A 14303-nucleotide genomic window follows, 5' to 3' on the forward strand; every position below is an offset into this window, starting at 1 on the left:
ATCTCTCACCTGGATGATTCTGCAGCTGCCTCAGTGGCCTTCCTGTTCCCTCATGCACCTACCCCCACTGGTCCCATAGCAGGTCTTGGTTTTAAAACACAGTTCTAATCATGCCACCCCCTCCCTGGAACCTTGTGAAGGCTTCCCACTGTTCTTAGGCTCAAGACCAGAATCTTTCCTGTGAATTATGAGGCCCTCATGGTCTTCCCCTGCCCACCTCTTCTTTCTCATTTCATTCCAACAACCTTCCCCCAGCCCCTGTTTACATGCTCTGCTTCGGATCAGCACAGCTCTTCTAGTTTTCCTACCAGTTCCCTCCCTCCATAGGACCTTTGCAATGTGCTGCTCCTCAGCCTGTAATCCTTCTCTCTGCCCTACCTTCTGGCCTGGATCTGACTTTTCTATTATTGCCTCTCCTGGAAGCATATCCCTAAATTTGAGCACCTTTGTCTTGTAGGTACCAGGGTAATTATCTGATTAATGTGTCTCACTCTCTCTAGGTGGAGACCCAAGACAGTGAATGGTTTTGCTCACCATCAGAGCCCTGGTATTATTTCCCATGGTGCCTGGAACAGAAGAGATGTCAATATTATGAATGAATGAATGAGAGAGAGAGAGATTGGCAAGAACAAACAGGGCCCCATTCTGGAATGACCAGGCACTGGGTAGCTGTCCAGAAAGGGACTCAAGCCAAAGGCCAGAGAGTGACTGGGCAAGAGATGGAATTCCAGCCCCAGGAATGAAGCAGGAGCCCTGATTGAAAGCCTGAGGTCTAAGAAGGCCCCTTACCAGGCTGGTAGGGGACTGAACCACTGGCCTCCTGACCTCAGGCTCCTTACATCACCTTGCTGGAGGAAGGGAAGTTCCAGGGCTAAGGTGGGGGATCTCTAGGGCCAGGGAGTTAATTGGCCCTACCTGTGGCAGCAGAAAGTCGCAGGCAGACAGGCACCTGGCAGGGCCTGCAAGTGTGGTCCTGGGACCCTGAAGTAGGGACAGCATGGCTAGAAAAGAGTAGCCTGACTCACGTGGCAGTTATTCAGGGTGGGGCACATAATGCTCTTATTTCATAAGCCCCATCACTGGGTGATTTCCAGAGAGGGAGAATCATCTGGGTAGCTGGAGTGTATGAGTGGAGAGGCACAGCCTTCAGAGCAGGGAGGAGGCCTGCACGGTGGTGTGGCACTGTGGCCTGCTCAGAGGTGGTGAAAGCCTCCCTGGTAGAACAGCGTGGATCCATATTATGCTTAAAACGGGTCACATGGACTCAGTTACGCTAAGCCAGAAAATTCTCCAGAATAGTCCGTTCACTTATACTCTTTTCCTAATTCCATTAACTTCACATCTTTTCCTCTGATCCCTTTTCCTCCTCCAACCTGTCCACTTCTCCCCCTACGTCTCGCAGGACCAGCCGTCAATGCCGAGCCTGTGGGTGGAGGCCGTGCACTCAGTTGGAGGAGCAACGCCATTGTGATGGCTTCATTGGAGTGACAAGTCCCTGTCGCCCCTTCCCCTACGGCCTGTGAACCAGCCGGGAGGGAGGCCGTGTATAGACCCACTGGGACCGCAGTTCTGGCAGCTGATCTGACCTGACGGCATTTTCTGCCGCTCAGCCTGAGCAGGACAGTCCTCCCAGCTGTGAGCTCTCCCCCAGAGCCAGTGATTCTGCCTGGCTCTTGACTTCTTTCAAGATGTTGGACTTTCCTAGAGCTTGAAGTCTGAGTTTAAGTGTTAAAATGCTTGGATTTGGATCTTTGAAACCCAAGGCTGCACCAGGAGCCCTGAGGACTCATTGGTGTCACCCCTTGTGACCTTCACACTCCCAACCTCCCAGCTACCATGTCCACGGTCTTCCTAAAGGGTTATTGGTCCCTTTCGTAGCCACATCTCTCTCCTCTGAGGCTGAGCCACTTTGTCACGATGCCTGATAAATACAGCCAGAGCTGAGCCCTGCACGCCCGGTGTGCTCTGAGGTGGGCAGACCAGAGGGTGATTGTCCCCTCCATCATTCTAGATGTGATACCTTTTTAAATGTGGATCCCAGTCCTACTCACCCTTTTGGCAATTACCTTACTCACGTCAACACATTCTGGTCTCCTAATCAAGGGGAAAATATCCAAGCTATAGAAAGCATTTTTTCATATCATTATCAAGGGCTTGCTTAAAACTTATCCTGCCTCCTTTAGTACAGTGGTCCTCAAACTTGAACATAAAACAGAATCACCTGGAGCGCTGATTAAAACACAGATTGCTGGACCCCACCCCAGAGTGTCTGACCCAGTAAGGTCCGAGGTGGGCCCAAGAATTTGCATCTCTGGCAGGTTCCCCCCAGGTGACGCTGGTGTTACTGGTCCAGGGGCCACAGTTCGAGAACCACTGCTTTAGGGACATGTTTTCTGGTGTGACTTTGCATCCACAGTCCATACCAGTTCTTGGGGGAAAAAATCAATGGCTGTTTCCTCCAAGCCTGTTTTCGATTATTTATTCCTAGAGCTCTGACCCACTGGGTCTCCCTGGTGTCGAGTGAGTTAGGCTCCTTTCAGATTTGCTCTGGCGGCCAGGGCCGAGATTCATTGCTGCAGAAGCAGGGAGAGTTCTTCCCTTAGGCAGTCTCAGCCCTGTGAGCTGGCCCCGAGGTCCTGGTCTTTAAGGACTCAACCCTTCCCAATCCCCTTTCTAGCACCCCTTGGGGCCCCGCTCGTGGTCTTCCTCACTCCACCCACAGCCCCGACCTTCCCTTCCAGATGATAGGGCAGCCTTCTTCCCTGTCGCCTCTGCCCATCAGCAGCCATCTCTCCCCCTTCCTTCCAGGGTGGCCAGGGGCTTTCAGCAAATCAGACTCCTGACGGCTGCCTCCCTGGGCCCCATATGCAGATTAGGCCCCTTGTGGGACGCTGGCTATACTTGAATATGTGTCTATGTGTGAATGTATTTTATTTTCTTGAGAATTAAGGGTTATTCCTTTCCGGGAAGAACATATGTCTGCTTTCACAGTGGAGGTGAATAAAAACTAGGATTCACTTTGCTGAAATGTGGTTTATAGCAAGCAGATAAAAGACATTGGCCAGGACGGGGAGGGTGGGGGGGAGTCGTGGGAGGGAGGGAATATGGGGATATGTGTATAAATACAGCTGATTGACTTTGGTGTACCTCAAGAACTGGTACAAGAGTGTAAAGCAATTATATTCCAATAAAGAGCCTTAAAAAAAAAAAAAAAAGACATTGGCCCTGTAAAACAAGAGATACCTGCAGTACCCAAATGAAAAAAAAAAAAAGGTGTTTTTTCTAACTTACTTAGTAATCTTTGACCAGTGCACTGAATGGTCCTTCTATCCGCATGTGAGAGTGTGAATTATTTTCCTTGTGAGGTATATCAATTGCATTCTTTCTTTAACATGCTTTGGTTATTTTAAAATACCATTTATTACTGTTTTTTTCCATTTGCTTTCCCTAAAAAAGTCCATTAGAATAAATACTGGAGCTAAACAGACTTCTTGGTGCCGAAATTATGGTCAGTGAGTGGCTGGTGGCACCAACCATCTGTTCTGAGCTGTTCTGGCTCATAAGCCTCAGGAACCGTCCACATCTGGCAGGATCCAGAAGAGCCAGTCTGGGAGCGTTCAGAGATCCCTGGCCTGAGAGTCACACCTCAGTTTCCTCATTTGTGAAATTAGGGGCAGGATGAGATGATCTCTAGGGTGTCTGGGTTTTGTTTGTTTCGAGTTCGGACCACCTGTAGCATACTTTTTCTGCCATAATTATATGCAGCTCTCATGCACACACTATTCACATATGGATACTCCAAGCCACTGACAGCCTTGGTGCCGCGTCTTACGCCTGGAAATGATCATTCCAGCTTTCAAGCCGTGTGACGCACTTTAGAATTTACAAAGCCATTCCACATCCCTGTTGTCTTTGCTGGGCCCTGTATGTTACATGCTGTATTGCCCCCCTTTCATAAGTGAAAATACTGAACTCAATAGAGCTCGAGTAGTTTCCCTAAATTTGGCTGGTGTGGACCTGGAGAGTCGGGGTTCGACTGTGCATGCCTTGGTAGTATGTGCATTGACTTCATTGCCTTCCAGCAGGGCTGAGTTTGCACATTTTCTGTGTTTAATAATTGTTGTTGCTTCACAGCCCCCTCATGACACACAAAGCTAGTAACAGAACTCCACCTGCATCCAAAAAGGATTTGACGCAGCAGAAATAAACTGTAATGGCAAAGTCAACTTTGTTTTTCAATCAACTAGTTCCCAATCTTCCATCAAAATAGAGATAAAAACGAAGGATGGACAGGGTTCACCCTGACTGTGGCAGTTTCATTCTTTTTTACAAAATATTTATCACAAAGTATTTCGATCATTCAGAAAAGCACAGAATACCAAACACCCATGGACTCACCACCCAAAATTAATGTGTTCACATTTTGCTCAATTTGCATCATATTTCTTTTAAACAAATGAGATACAGCAGTTCCCATTGAAACCCCCTTTGTTCCTCTTCTGTGGTGGTGGTTTCCCAGTAACCATCCTGTGACATTCAGGGACAAATTATTCAAAATATTTTGACATATACATTGGGAGGATCCACCAATTGTTGAAACAAGAAGTCCTTTTTTTTTTTTTAATTTTGGTAAAATATACCTAACTTCAGATTTACCATTTTAATAACCATTTTAAAATTTACAGTGCAGAGGCATTAAGTACCTTCCTATTGTTGTGCAAGAGGCACCACCAGCCATCTCCAGAACGTTCCATCATCCCAAACAGGAACTTTGTACCCAGAGCTCCTCATTCCCCCAACCCCCAGCCCCTAGGAGCCACTGTTCTCTTTTATGTCTCTATAAATTTGACTACTCTAGATACCAGATCTAAATAGAATCATACAATATTTGTTCTTTTGCATCTGGCTTATTTCACTTAGTGTAATGTCTTCACGTTTCATCCATGTTGTAGTATGTGTCAGCATTTCATACCTTTTTAAGGCTGAATAATATCCCATTGTATGTATAAACCACAATTTGTTTATCTCTTCATCTGTTGATGGACATTTGGGTTGCTTCCACCTTTTGACTTTTGTGAATAAGGCTGCTTTGCACATGAGCCCAGACATCTCTTTGAGTCCCTGCTTTCAGTTCTTTTGGGTGCGTACCCAGAAGTATAGTTGATGGATCATGTTACCATATGATGGGTAATTTTAACAGTGCACAAAGGTTCCAGTTTATCCACATCCTCATCAACCACTGGCTGGGTTTAGGTTTTTGATAATAGCCATCTTAATGGGTGTGAACAAGTGCTTTTAAAGATCATCTGCTCTTAACGAGGAAGGGACTGAAGCCCTAAGAGGGAAAGGGTCACACAGAGAGGCCGACGTCACAAGCAAGTCAGTGACAGGACAGGACCTGGAACCTGGGTCCCAAAACTCCCACCTGGTTCTTTCTACTAAAACACATAGTCTAGTTTTCATGGCTTTATGTCAGGGGGTGTACAGTCATGGACATGGGCCCGATACAGATTACAGATTTATTTGTTTTGGTCCTAACTTTTTTTTTTTAAATGGAAATAGTATCAACATTTTAAAATGTGGAGGATCCTATATTTTAGAAATCTAAAAAAAAAAAGTCTAGGAACTTCCCTGGTTGTCCCGTGGTTAAGATTCTGTGCTTCCATCACAGGGGGCACAGGTTCGATCCCTGGTCAGGGAGCTAAGATCCTGCATGCCATGCAGCGCAGCCAAATAAATAAATACAAATCTAGGTTTCTGATTTCTTCCCCCCACATCAGAAGGTCTGGTGTCGTTGGACCCACATTCTGACCTAGCATGTTTGGAGCTGAGCAGCAAGTGCCATCTTGAGGTGGGGCATGTGGTCACCCGTCTGCCACCGTCCCCACCACTCCCTAGTATCCTTCCACACAGGCTGCTTCGCACACTGACAGTCCCCGTGAGCACTGGAGTTTGCAGCTCTCTGCTTTCCAAGCGCACAGATGTTAGTCATTGTGTGTCAGCGGACACGTAGCTATGTTTAACATCACAGACTGCTGCCATAGCCCTTACTCTGTCCTCTGCTTTGCTTTGTCTATCTCAATATCTCAGCTATTTCTTCACCCTAGAAATTTCAAATAGATAATGAAAAGTATAAATGGAGATGTATTTGAATAGTCTGATTTGGAGACAGTGTGATATATTTGACTAACCTGATTTGGAGATCATATCAGACACCAGCATGGAAGTCCAGAGACTTGGATGCTTGTCTTAATTCTTCCAGGAAATTCCTGGGCAATTTTAGTAAGCCCCTTCCCTGTCTGGCCTCCTTATGCCTATATGTTAAGTGTGGAGTGGGACTGGGGGAGAATCTCCAAGGCCCCAGGGGGCGCTTCAGTATAGAATGAAGATAAAACCCACTCCTTTTGTGCGTCAGTAGAGAAAATCACCTTGCCCATTTAAGCCACTTCCCAGGACCACCCCTCTGAACTGGCCCTTCCCTGTGGCCACCAGCACACCTACCCTCTGCTTTCTCTTTGCTGGCAGGTGAGGAATGACCTGACTGGGGTTCTGTATGGTGAGGACATCGAGATTTCGGACACCGAGAGCTTCTCCAATGATCCCTGCACCAGTGTCAAAAAGCTTAAGGTAGGTGCAGCTGGCCACAGCCGGGAAGACAGGCTGACTGCATGCTTCTGGGGTTCCTCAAATCCCTTGACTTTGAAGGAACGTCAAGTTCGGGCTGTTTCATTTCATCCTTGGCATCTGAGACATGAGGAGAAGCTCTCAGGAGCTGGCTTCCCTTGGCTGTCCCCTTGCTTGTTGTCCAGCACTGGCAGACATCTGATTGCCAGATGCATAGCCATGTGGAGCTTGCTGGGTGATTCTGTATCTCTCAGCCTAGCCTGAGAGGCAACCAGGGTACAATTGTTACCATGTCTGCTGTGAAGAGGCTCAGAGAGAAGAACTCTCTTGCCCAAACCCACAGCAAGGAAGTACTGTTGTTAGGACTGCAGACTCAGGCTCCTGACCCCCTCCAGTGACACTCACTCCAGGAACAGATGGGTCAACTAGATGTTTGCCCGCTAGTAAGTCATCCCTAACTGTCATCCATGCATTCATTCCCCAAACTCTCTCAGACACCATGTTTGTGCCAGACCCGTTCCTGAGCTCACAGACATCATCAGGCCTGCCCATGTCCTCAGGTCACTCAGAGTTGGTGAGGAAGGCAGATACCTCTCAGGGGGACCAGGAACAGAGGGGCTGGGGAACAAAGGGAGGAAGTGACTCATCTGCCTGAGAGAGGGTTCAGCCAAGGCTCCAGAGATGGGATAGCCATGGAGGATGGTCAGGAACGAGACCTACAGGGTGAAGATCAGAGGACAGGGCAGCCATGCTCACCGTGCACTTGAGATCAGGAATTCCAGGAGGCTGGAGTATCGGGGTGGGGCCATGGGAAAGATGCTGAGGCTGGAAATAGACTTTGGAGCCAGTTTCCACAAGCCTTGAATGTTGAGCTAAGTTTGGTCTTTTATCCTTAGGGCAGTGGGGAGCTGCTGGGGGTTTGTAAGCAGGTACAGACATGGTTAGAGCTGTCACCTTACTCTTCCATTCGTCATGCCCACACTGAAAGTCACCTGAAGCCCCAGATGCCAACTGCTGACATGTCCCTTCTCTCTTGTGCTGGTCCCGGTTTATACCATGCAGAACAGGTGGCAGTTTAGAGCTTACAAAGCCCTCAGTTCACACATGGGGAGACTGAGACCCAGAGATGGGGAGCAAGGGAGCAGAGCACCAGTTGTTTGTCACCTGCTCAGGAGCAGACACCACATCTGCATGTGACATTTCAGCCCTGGGAGCCTCTGCAGATGAGGAAACTGTAGCTAGGGAGGGCCTGCTGGCAGCTTAGGTGTCTGGGGCTAGATCTGCCCGGCTCTTACCCCACAGACCATGTGGTCTGAGGGTGGAGTCAGGCTGTATGGGGGCCCAGAAGACCCAGAGGGATGGAGTGCCTGCTCTGCAGGGACCACTGGTGGTGGGACTGGGGTAGACGGGGCCCTGGTGCTGCACAGACACTTTCCTGCCACACGCAGTGTCTCCCTAGGGTGGGCACTGTTAATAGTTTCCTGCACCTCAGAGGCCCAGTGGAATTCTGTGGGCTTTAAAATGTAGAGAACTTTTGTGTGTGGAGCAGATTCACTAGTTGAAAGTCGACAAGAAACTGGGGATGAAACTGGGGGCTCTGCTCATGAGACAACCAATTCCAGCAAAAGCAGGAGTGATATGAACACTGATGAAAACAGTAGCTGGCCTTTCCAGTGCATTGAGCAACAGCGAGGCTCCTGTGCAGAGCCCTTGAACTTCACTTGAGCATTCAGCTCTCCCCAAAGCCCTGGGACAGAGGGAATTTTTGTATCCCCATTTCACACATGGGGAACTTGAGGCTCAACGAGGTTAAGGAACATGTCACCCCTAGTCACCCAGCTGGAAAGCAGTGCGTTGGAATTCAGACTTGGATCTGGGCAACACCATGGTCCAGCTTCTCCACCGCCCCTCACAGCTGCAGTTCTGAGAAAGGATTCCAGCATCACACAGGCCCAGGAGAGCAGAGCCAAGGACAGCATGCTCAGTCTGTTGGCAAAGGATCCCCTCTGCGTGGAGTGCTCTCCCCCCAGAACCTGCCTAGCTCCTTCTCGCACCTTCTCTAGTCTTTTCTCAGTTGTCCCCTTTTCCCAGAAGCTTTATTTAAAATTTAAATCCCTTCCCCACGCACTCCCACTCCCCGTTTCTGCTAATTTTCCCCATTTCACTGATGGACGTCTGTTTCACTTTCCTGGGGCTGCCATAACAAAAGCACCACAAACTAAGTGACTTAAAACAGCAGAAGTCTGTTCTCTCACATCTCAAGGCCAGAAGTCGAAGGTCAAGGTGTGGGCAAGGCCGCACTCTCTAGCAGGCTCAGGGACTCTTCCATACCTTTCTCTAAGTTTCTAGTGTCTCTGGCAGTCCTTGGTGTTCCTTGGCTTACAACTGTGTAACTTCTTTGCCTCAACTGACATATCCCCCCTTTCTTTTCACATCATCTTATTAGGACACTAATCATGTGGGATTAAGAGCCTACCCTACTCCAGTATGACCTTATCTTAACTAATTTCATCTGCATGACCCTGTTTTCAAATGAGATCACATTCTGAGGTATTGGGGGTTAGGATTTCAACATATCTTTGGGAGATACAGATCAACCCATGACAATATCTGACCTCCTATTCATTTTACCCAGTTATTTTGTCATCTGTCTCCTCCCACTAGGATGTAAGCTCTAGAAGGCAGCGGTTTCTGTCTGTCTTTTATTCCCCACCATCTGGAACCAAACCTATTGCTCAACAAATTTGCAGTGTGTGTGTAAACAAAATACCAACTCTGGACAGACAAAGCCAACAGAGAACACAAGGATAAAATACTCGGGAACAAAGAAAAGTAATTTCTGGAAACCTCAAAGAAAAAGCAAATCTCTGGTTTGTTGTGGGATAAGATAGAGAAGAAAGTACAGAGGACAAGGAAGAAAACTAAATAGCAACTAGCAGAATTAAAGTCTGCATTGGAGGTAGTAGAGAGCAGAGTTAATGGCAAGGAAAATAAAAATCAGTAATATAATAGAGGAGAAACTTGAAATGCTTTGCCAGAATTCAGAGGAAATGGTCAAAGAGATCAATCTAATGAGAGGAAAGGTAAGTTATGGACCCTGGAGAAGGGACATCCTAAGGGAAAACTGGGACAAATGAAACAGAACCAAAATCAAAAACAAAATAGACATCTCAGTATCAACGAGCACAACTACCACCCAGGTTTTGGTTTCTAATACCATTCTCCAGGAAATGGAACCAGGGCTCCTTGGAGGAATGGCTGACTCTAGGACTGGGACAGGAAACATACAAAATGATCCTGGAGCATCTTGTAGTGCCAGGAAGTTAAGGACGTGCTCAAACCACGTCAACAACCCACACTGATGGAGCTGTGTCAGAAGAGTACAGTGGCCAACTAAAAGAGCCACTGAAAGAGCTTCCCATGGCCGAAGCTGGGACATTTGAGCTATAAAATAAAAGTAGCATTGGATTATGACCCAAAGTACAAAACAAATATCCATGACTAAGTAAATGGGAGAAAATAGACAAATCTTCTACGCCAACAAATTCCAAATAATTTATGTAGATATTTCAGGCCCAAGGAGGCACTTGTTAAGTGACTTCCTTTCAAAGAGCACAAGATGAAAAGGGGGAAAAGAAGGGTAACTTCAGAGTGGAAGAATCTGACAAACACTACCTCAGCCAGGTGACCAAGGTCAGCATCATGTTGATATTATGTACCTTTGATATGATGTGATGAGAAGGGCATTTTACCTCTGTGTTCTTCTTCTCCAAAACCTATAACCCCCGTCTAACCGTGAGAAAAACATTAGGTGAATTCTAGTTGCAGACCATCCTGCAAAATACCTGACCAATACTCCTCAAAATTGTCTCAGTCTTCAAAACTAAAGAATATTTAAGCCAAAAGTAGCCTACGGAGACATGACAACAGTATATAATGTGGCATCCTGAATGGGATCCAGGAATAAGAAAGGACACTAGAGAAAAAAACAAACAGTATCTGAATAAAGTACGAGCTTTAGTTAATAATGAATTGATATTGATTCATTAATTATAACAAATGTACTGTATTAACGTAAGATGTTAATAACGGGAAACTGGGTGAGGGACATATGGGAACTCTCGATACCCTCTTTGTGATTTTTCCATAAATCTAAAACTATTCTCAAATAAGTTTTTTTTTTTTTTAAATAGGCAACAAACTTAAGTGGGCTTAAGAGAGACCTACTAGATTGGACCATACAAAACTGCCAATATTCAACCATTTTGAAATTACAAAGTTAACAGTTTCATAAGGAAATGCACAGACTATATGTGCAGTCTAGCTGGCCTTTCTGCATTCCAGCAGAATTGGTGAAAAGAGAGTCATACCCAGACACATTTTTTGTCGGAAGTTTTGAAATACAAACATAAAGGAGAAAATCTACAAGTATCTAGGCCAGAAGAAAACAGATTTCCCACAAAGGTACAAAACCAGGCCACCTCGACTCTCCTGCAGCATTTAATCCCAGAGATGATGGAGCAGGTGGGAGACATTCTCCAATGTGTGAGGCTCACATGATGTACGACTAGCCAGGTGCCCTTCTTGAAGTTAATCCTTGAAGTCCTACATCAGCCCACCAAGAACGATGGCAAACTCCATGGCTGAGGTCATGACAGAAGCAGGAGAGGAGGGATCACCGAAACCCCTGGAGAGAGAGCTAAGTAGTTGTTATAAAAAGTTGTTATGAAAGTGTAGACAGATGCAGAAATTCATTTTGAAAGCAAATGTGCATGTACATATAATACAAGTAGATACTGTAATAACAGTAATTGAGATATAAAAATCCAAATTCCATTCACAGAGCCAAAGAAGTGAGTGAAAAAAAAATTGGATGCTAAACTCCTGGTCTTAAGTAGAAAAGGGACTTAAAAGAGACTATTTTTTTTAAGCTCTTCATTGGAATATAATTGCTTTACACTTTCGTACCAGCTTTTGAGGTACACCAAAGTGAATCAGCTGTACTTATACATATATCCCCATATCCCCTCCCTAAAGAGACTATTTTGCTTATGAGTTTCATAATTAGAAACATATAAGTTTAAAAAAGCTTTGAATAACTTAATGGTAAATATACAAACAGAATCTGAAGCTCCTGAAACATGGAAGATAAAAGCAAAGAAAATCTAGTCCACATATCAGAAAACAGAAAGCAAAGGTGAAAACCAGAAAGCATAAACTAAAACTGCGACCAAATATAATCATTCTGACCATAAATTCAAATAGGTCAAACTCCCTATGAAGAGGCAAAGACTTCCAGATTGTGTTTTGAAGAACTAACTATAGTTATATTTACAACACAGTGATACAGAAAGTTCAAAGGTAAAAGGTCAGGCGAAAGTATATCAAGCAAACCAAACTGCAGCAAGGATTCAGTGTTCACATTAGAATAAAGAGAATTCAAGGTACAGGCGTTAAACAGGATTAAGGAAGTCATTTTCTATAGATAAGGGTACAGTTCATTCTGAGAAGAGCACACTCGTGGACCATTATTGCTCTAAATTACATCTCACTGAAATATATAAAGAAAAGGCTGTTAAAATACAAAGGCGAACGGACACAAACACAATGAGCCACAGCGTTTCTCTCTCAGTCTTGGACAGATCAGCCAGGCAGAAATAAGCAAGAACACAGAGGAACCGAATAACGGAATTAGGCTGATTTAGCAGATATCTATCAAGGTTCGTCTAAAAGAAAGTCAGGAAACGAAACCACCTCTGTGTGATGAAGACCCCAGGCCCTTACGCTCACTCCAGGCCTGTTTCGATCAGGCGCCTTTAATGTTAACTGTCGCCAGGCTGGGCTGGGAGGCCACCCCTCGCAGGGCCTTGGGTATTTCCACGGTGCTCACACTGAAGCATCAGGCTCCAGACGTGCCCCTCGGTTCCTTTTGAAACCGCAGAATGCATTCCAGGACTTAGTAGAGCGTAGGTTCTTCTGCCTAGGCATAGAAAGAATTCAAGGCGAGGCAGAGTGACAGGTAAGGAAAGAGTTTATTAGTATAGGGCGCTCGTGAGAGAGACAAGCGGGCGGGCAAGGGAATGCCATGCCGAGGACTTAGTAGGCCACAGTTTTATAATCAAGGGAAAAGTGGGGAGGTGAAGAAGACAACCCCTTCCTTGTTCTTTAGTAAACGTCAAGCTTCCATCATCAGTTCCTCCTCCACGTTGGGTTGGGGAGTTTTCTTGTCCCTACATGGTCAAACCAGAACTGTCCTGGCGCTATGGAAATGAACAAGAAGGCGTTAACATATAGTAAAATATGGTAAATCATTTCAGGTTTCAGTATAATGTCATCTTTTCCCTGTATTTTTGTTTTTAGGGAATGCAGAACAGCATGTCCTAGGAATCATTAACTTACTGACCTCACTGTGCAGGACGTGGGTCTCATTCCACCATCGTTTCATTGTCTTGGAGCATGTCTCATGCTTCTGTAGCATGGTTTTGTTGCTAGGCAAGCCTGCTTTCTTGAGTGATCATCAACTTACAAGGGTCTCCCATACTTTTTTCTTTACTTATGATCCCTTAATGGGACTAATTATTTAATCACCTACTTTGTCTCTTTACTCTGTCCCTATCCATTTCAGTTGCTTAACGGGCCTTCCCTGGAGCAGCCCCCAACCCTTTATTCAGGATTCAGTCTCCAGGAAAATCTCCCTATTTTACAAATCAGCTGATTAGCAACCTTAATTCCATCTGCAATGTTAATTCCCTCTTGCCATTTCACAGAGCATGTTCACAGGTTCCAGGGATTAGAACATGGACATCTTTGGGGAGCCGTTATTCTATCACAGGAAGACCACAAAGATAGGTCTTGAGGGAGACTCTTCCCCACTTTCCTCCATGGGAAAGTCCTAGTGGGAACTACCCCCAACCCCATGGGCCAGGAGCCCAGCCTGACTGCCTGAACCTGAGGTTCGTACAAGCACCCCGAGGATATGCAGAGCTACAGAATAAATGTGGTGCATCTTCCCAGCAGGCCAGTTTTGCTCAGAGACATGGGAAGAAAAAGCACTATTTTTATCTTAAGATAAACATAGATATGTTATTGGAAAGCTAAATATACATGAATTTTCAAGATAAAATAATAAACTTTAAAGAAATGCCATGCTTTGCCAGTGGGCTGCTGTGGGCTGTTCCCTTTTTCACTCCTGTCCTTAAGAGTATATGTCTCCTGCCTCTGTGCTTTTAGGGACACTTCTGGGGAAGAAAAAAAAGTCTAAGACAAATTTTAGCTAAATAAAAGAGAATACTCATTCTGGGTGTGGAAAAGTCTGTCAGAGCCAGGAGGGACTTTGGAAAGCATCTAGGCTAACCCTCTCAGGCTTACCCCAGGTCTCATGACCAAAGTCAGGGAGCAGGAGCAGGCCTGGGCTTCTGACACCTTCACCAGTGACCATTACCCCAGGTCAGGCCACCTCCCAGCCCACATCATGGTCCACCTCTAATAGCTCAGCCACCTTAGGGCACTTACCCCTTTCTATACAACATCGAACATTGTTTCATTTGATTTTTCAGCAACCCAGTGGGGTAGTGGGGTAGAGTGAGTCTGTAGGAAACCAGGAAGCTATTAAACGTGGGCTGAGGCAGATGCACAGCTGGCAGGAGATGCCTGGTAATCCAGAGGTCAGTGTCAGGGTC

The 14303-nt window shown here is 45.9% G+C and overlaps 1 protein-coding gene across 2 annotated transcripts in view; it reads left to right on the forward strand.

Moving 5' to 3' along the window:
• Positions 1 to 14303, forward strand: part of GABBR2 (gamma-aminobutyric acid type B receptor subunit 2) — a 364042-nt gene that overhangs the window by 177083 nt on the left and 172656 nt on the right. For both annotated transcript variants that reach the window (XM_057724616.1, XM_057724617.1), the window contains exon 4: positions 6526 to 6627. In XM_057724616.1, coding sequence (XP_057580599.1) covers positions 6526 to 6627 — 102 coding nt within the window. The remainder of the gene's footprint in view (positions 1 to 6525; positions 6628 to 14303) is intronic.

The sequence above is a fragment of the Hippopotamus amphibius genome, chromosome 2, assembly GCF_030028045.1.
Source record: "Hippopotamus amphibius kiboko isolate mHipAmp2 chromosome 2, mHipAmp2.hap2, whole genome shotgun sequence".
In the NCBI taxonomy this organism is placed as follows: domain Eukaryota; kingdom Metazoa; phylum Chordata; class Mammalia; order Artiodactyla; family Hippopotamidae; genus Hippopotamus; species Hippopotamus amphibius.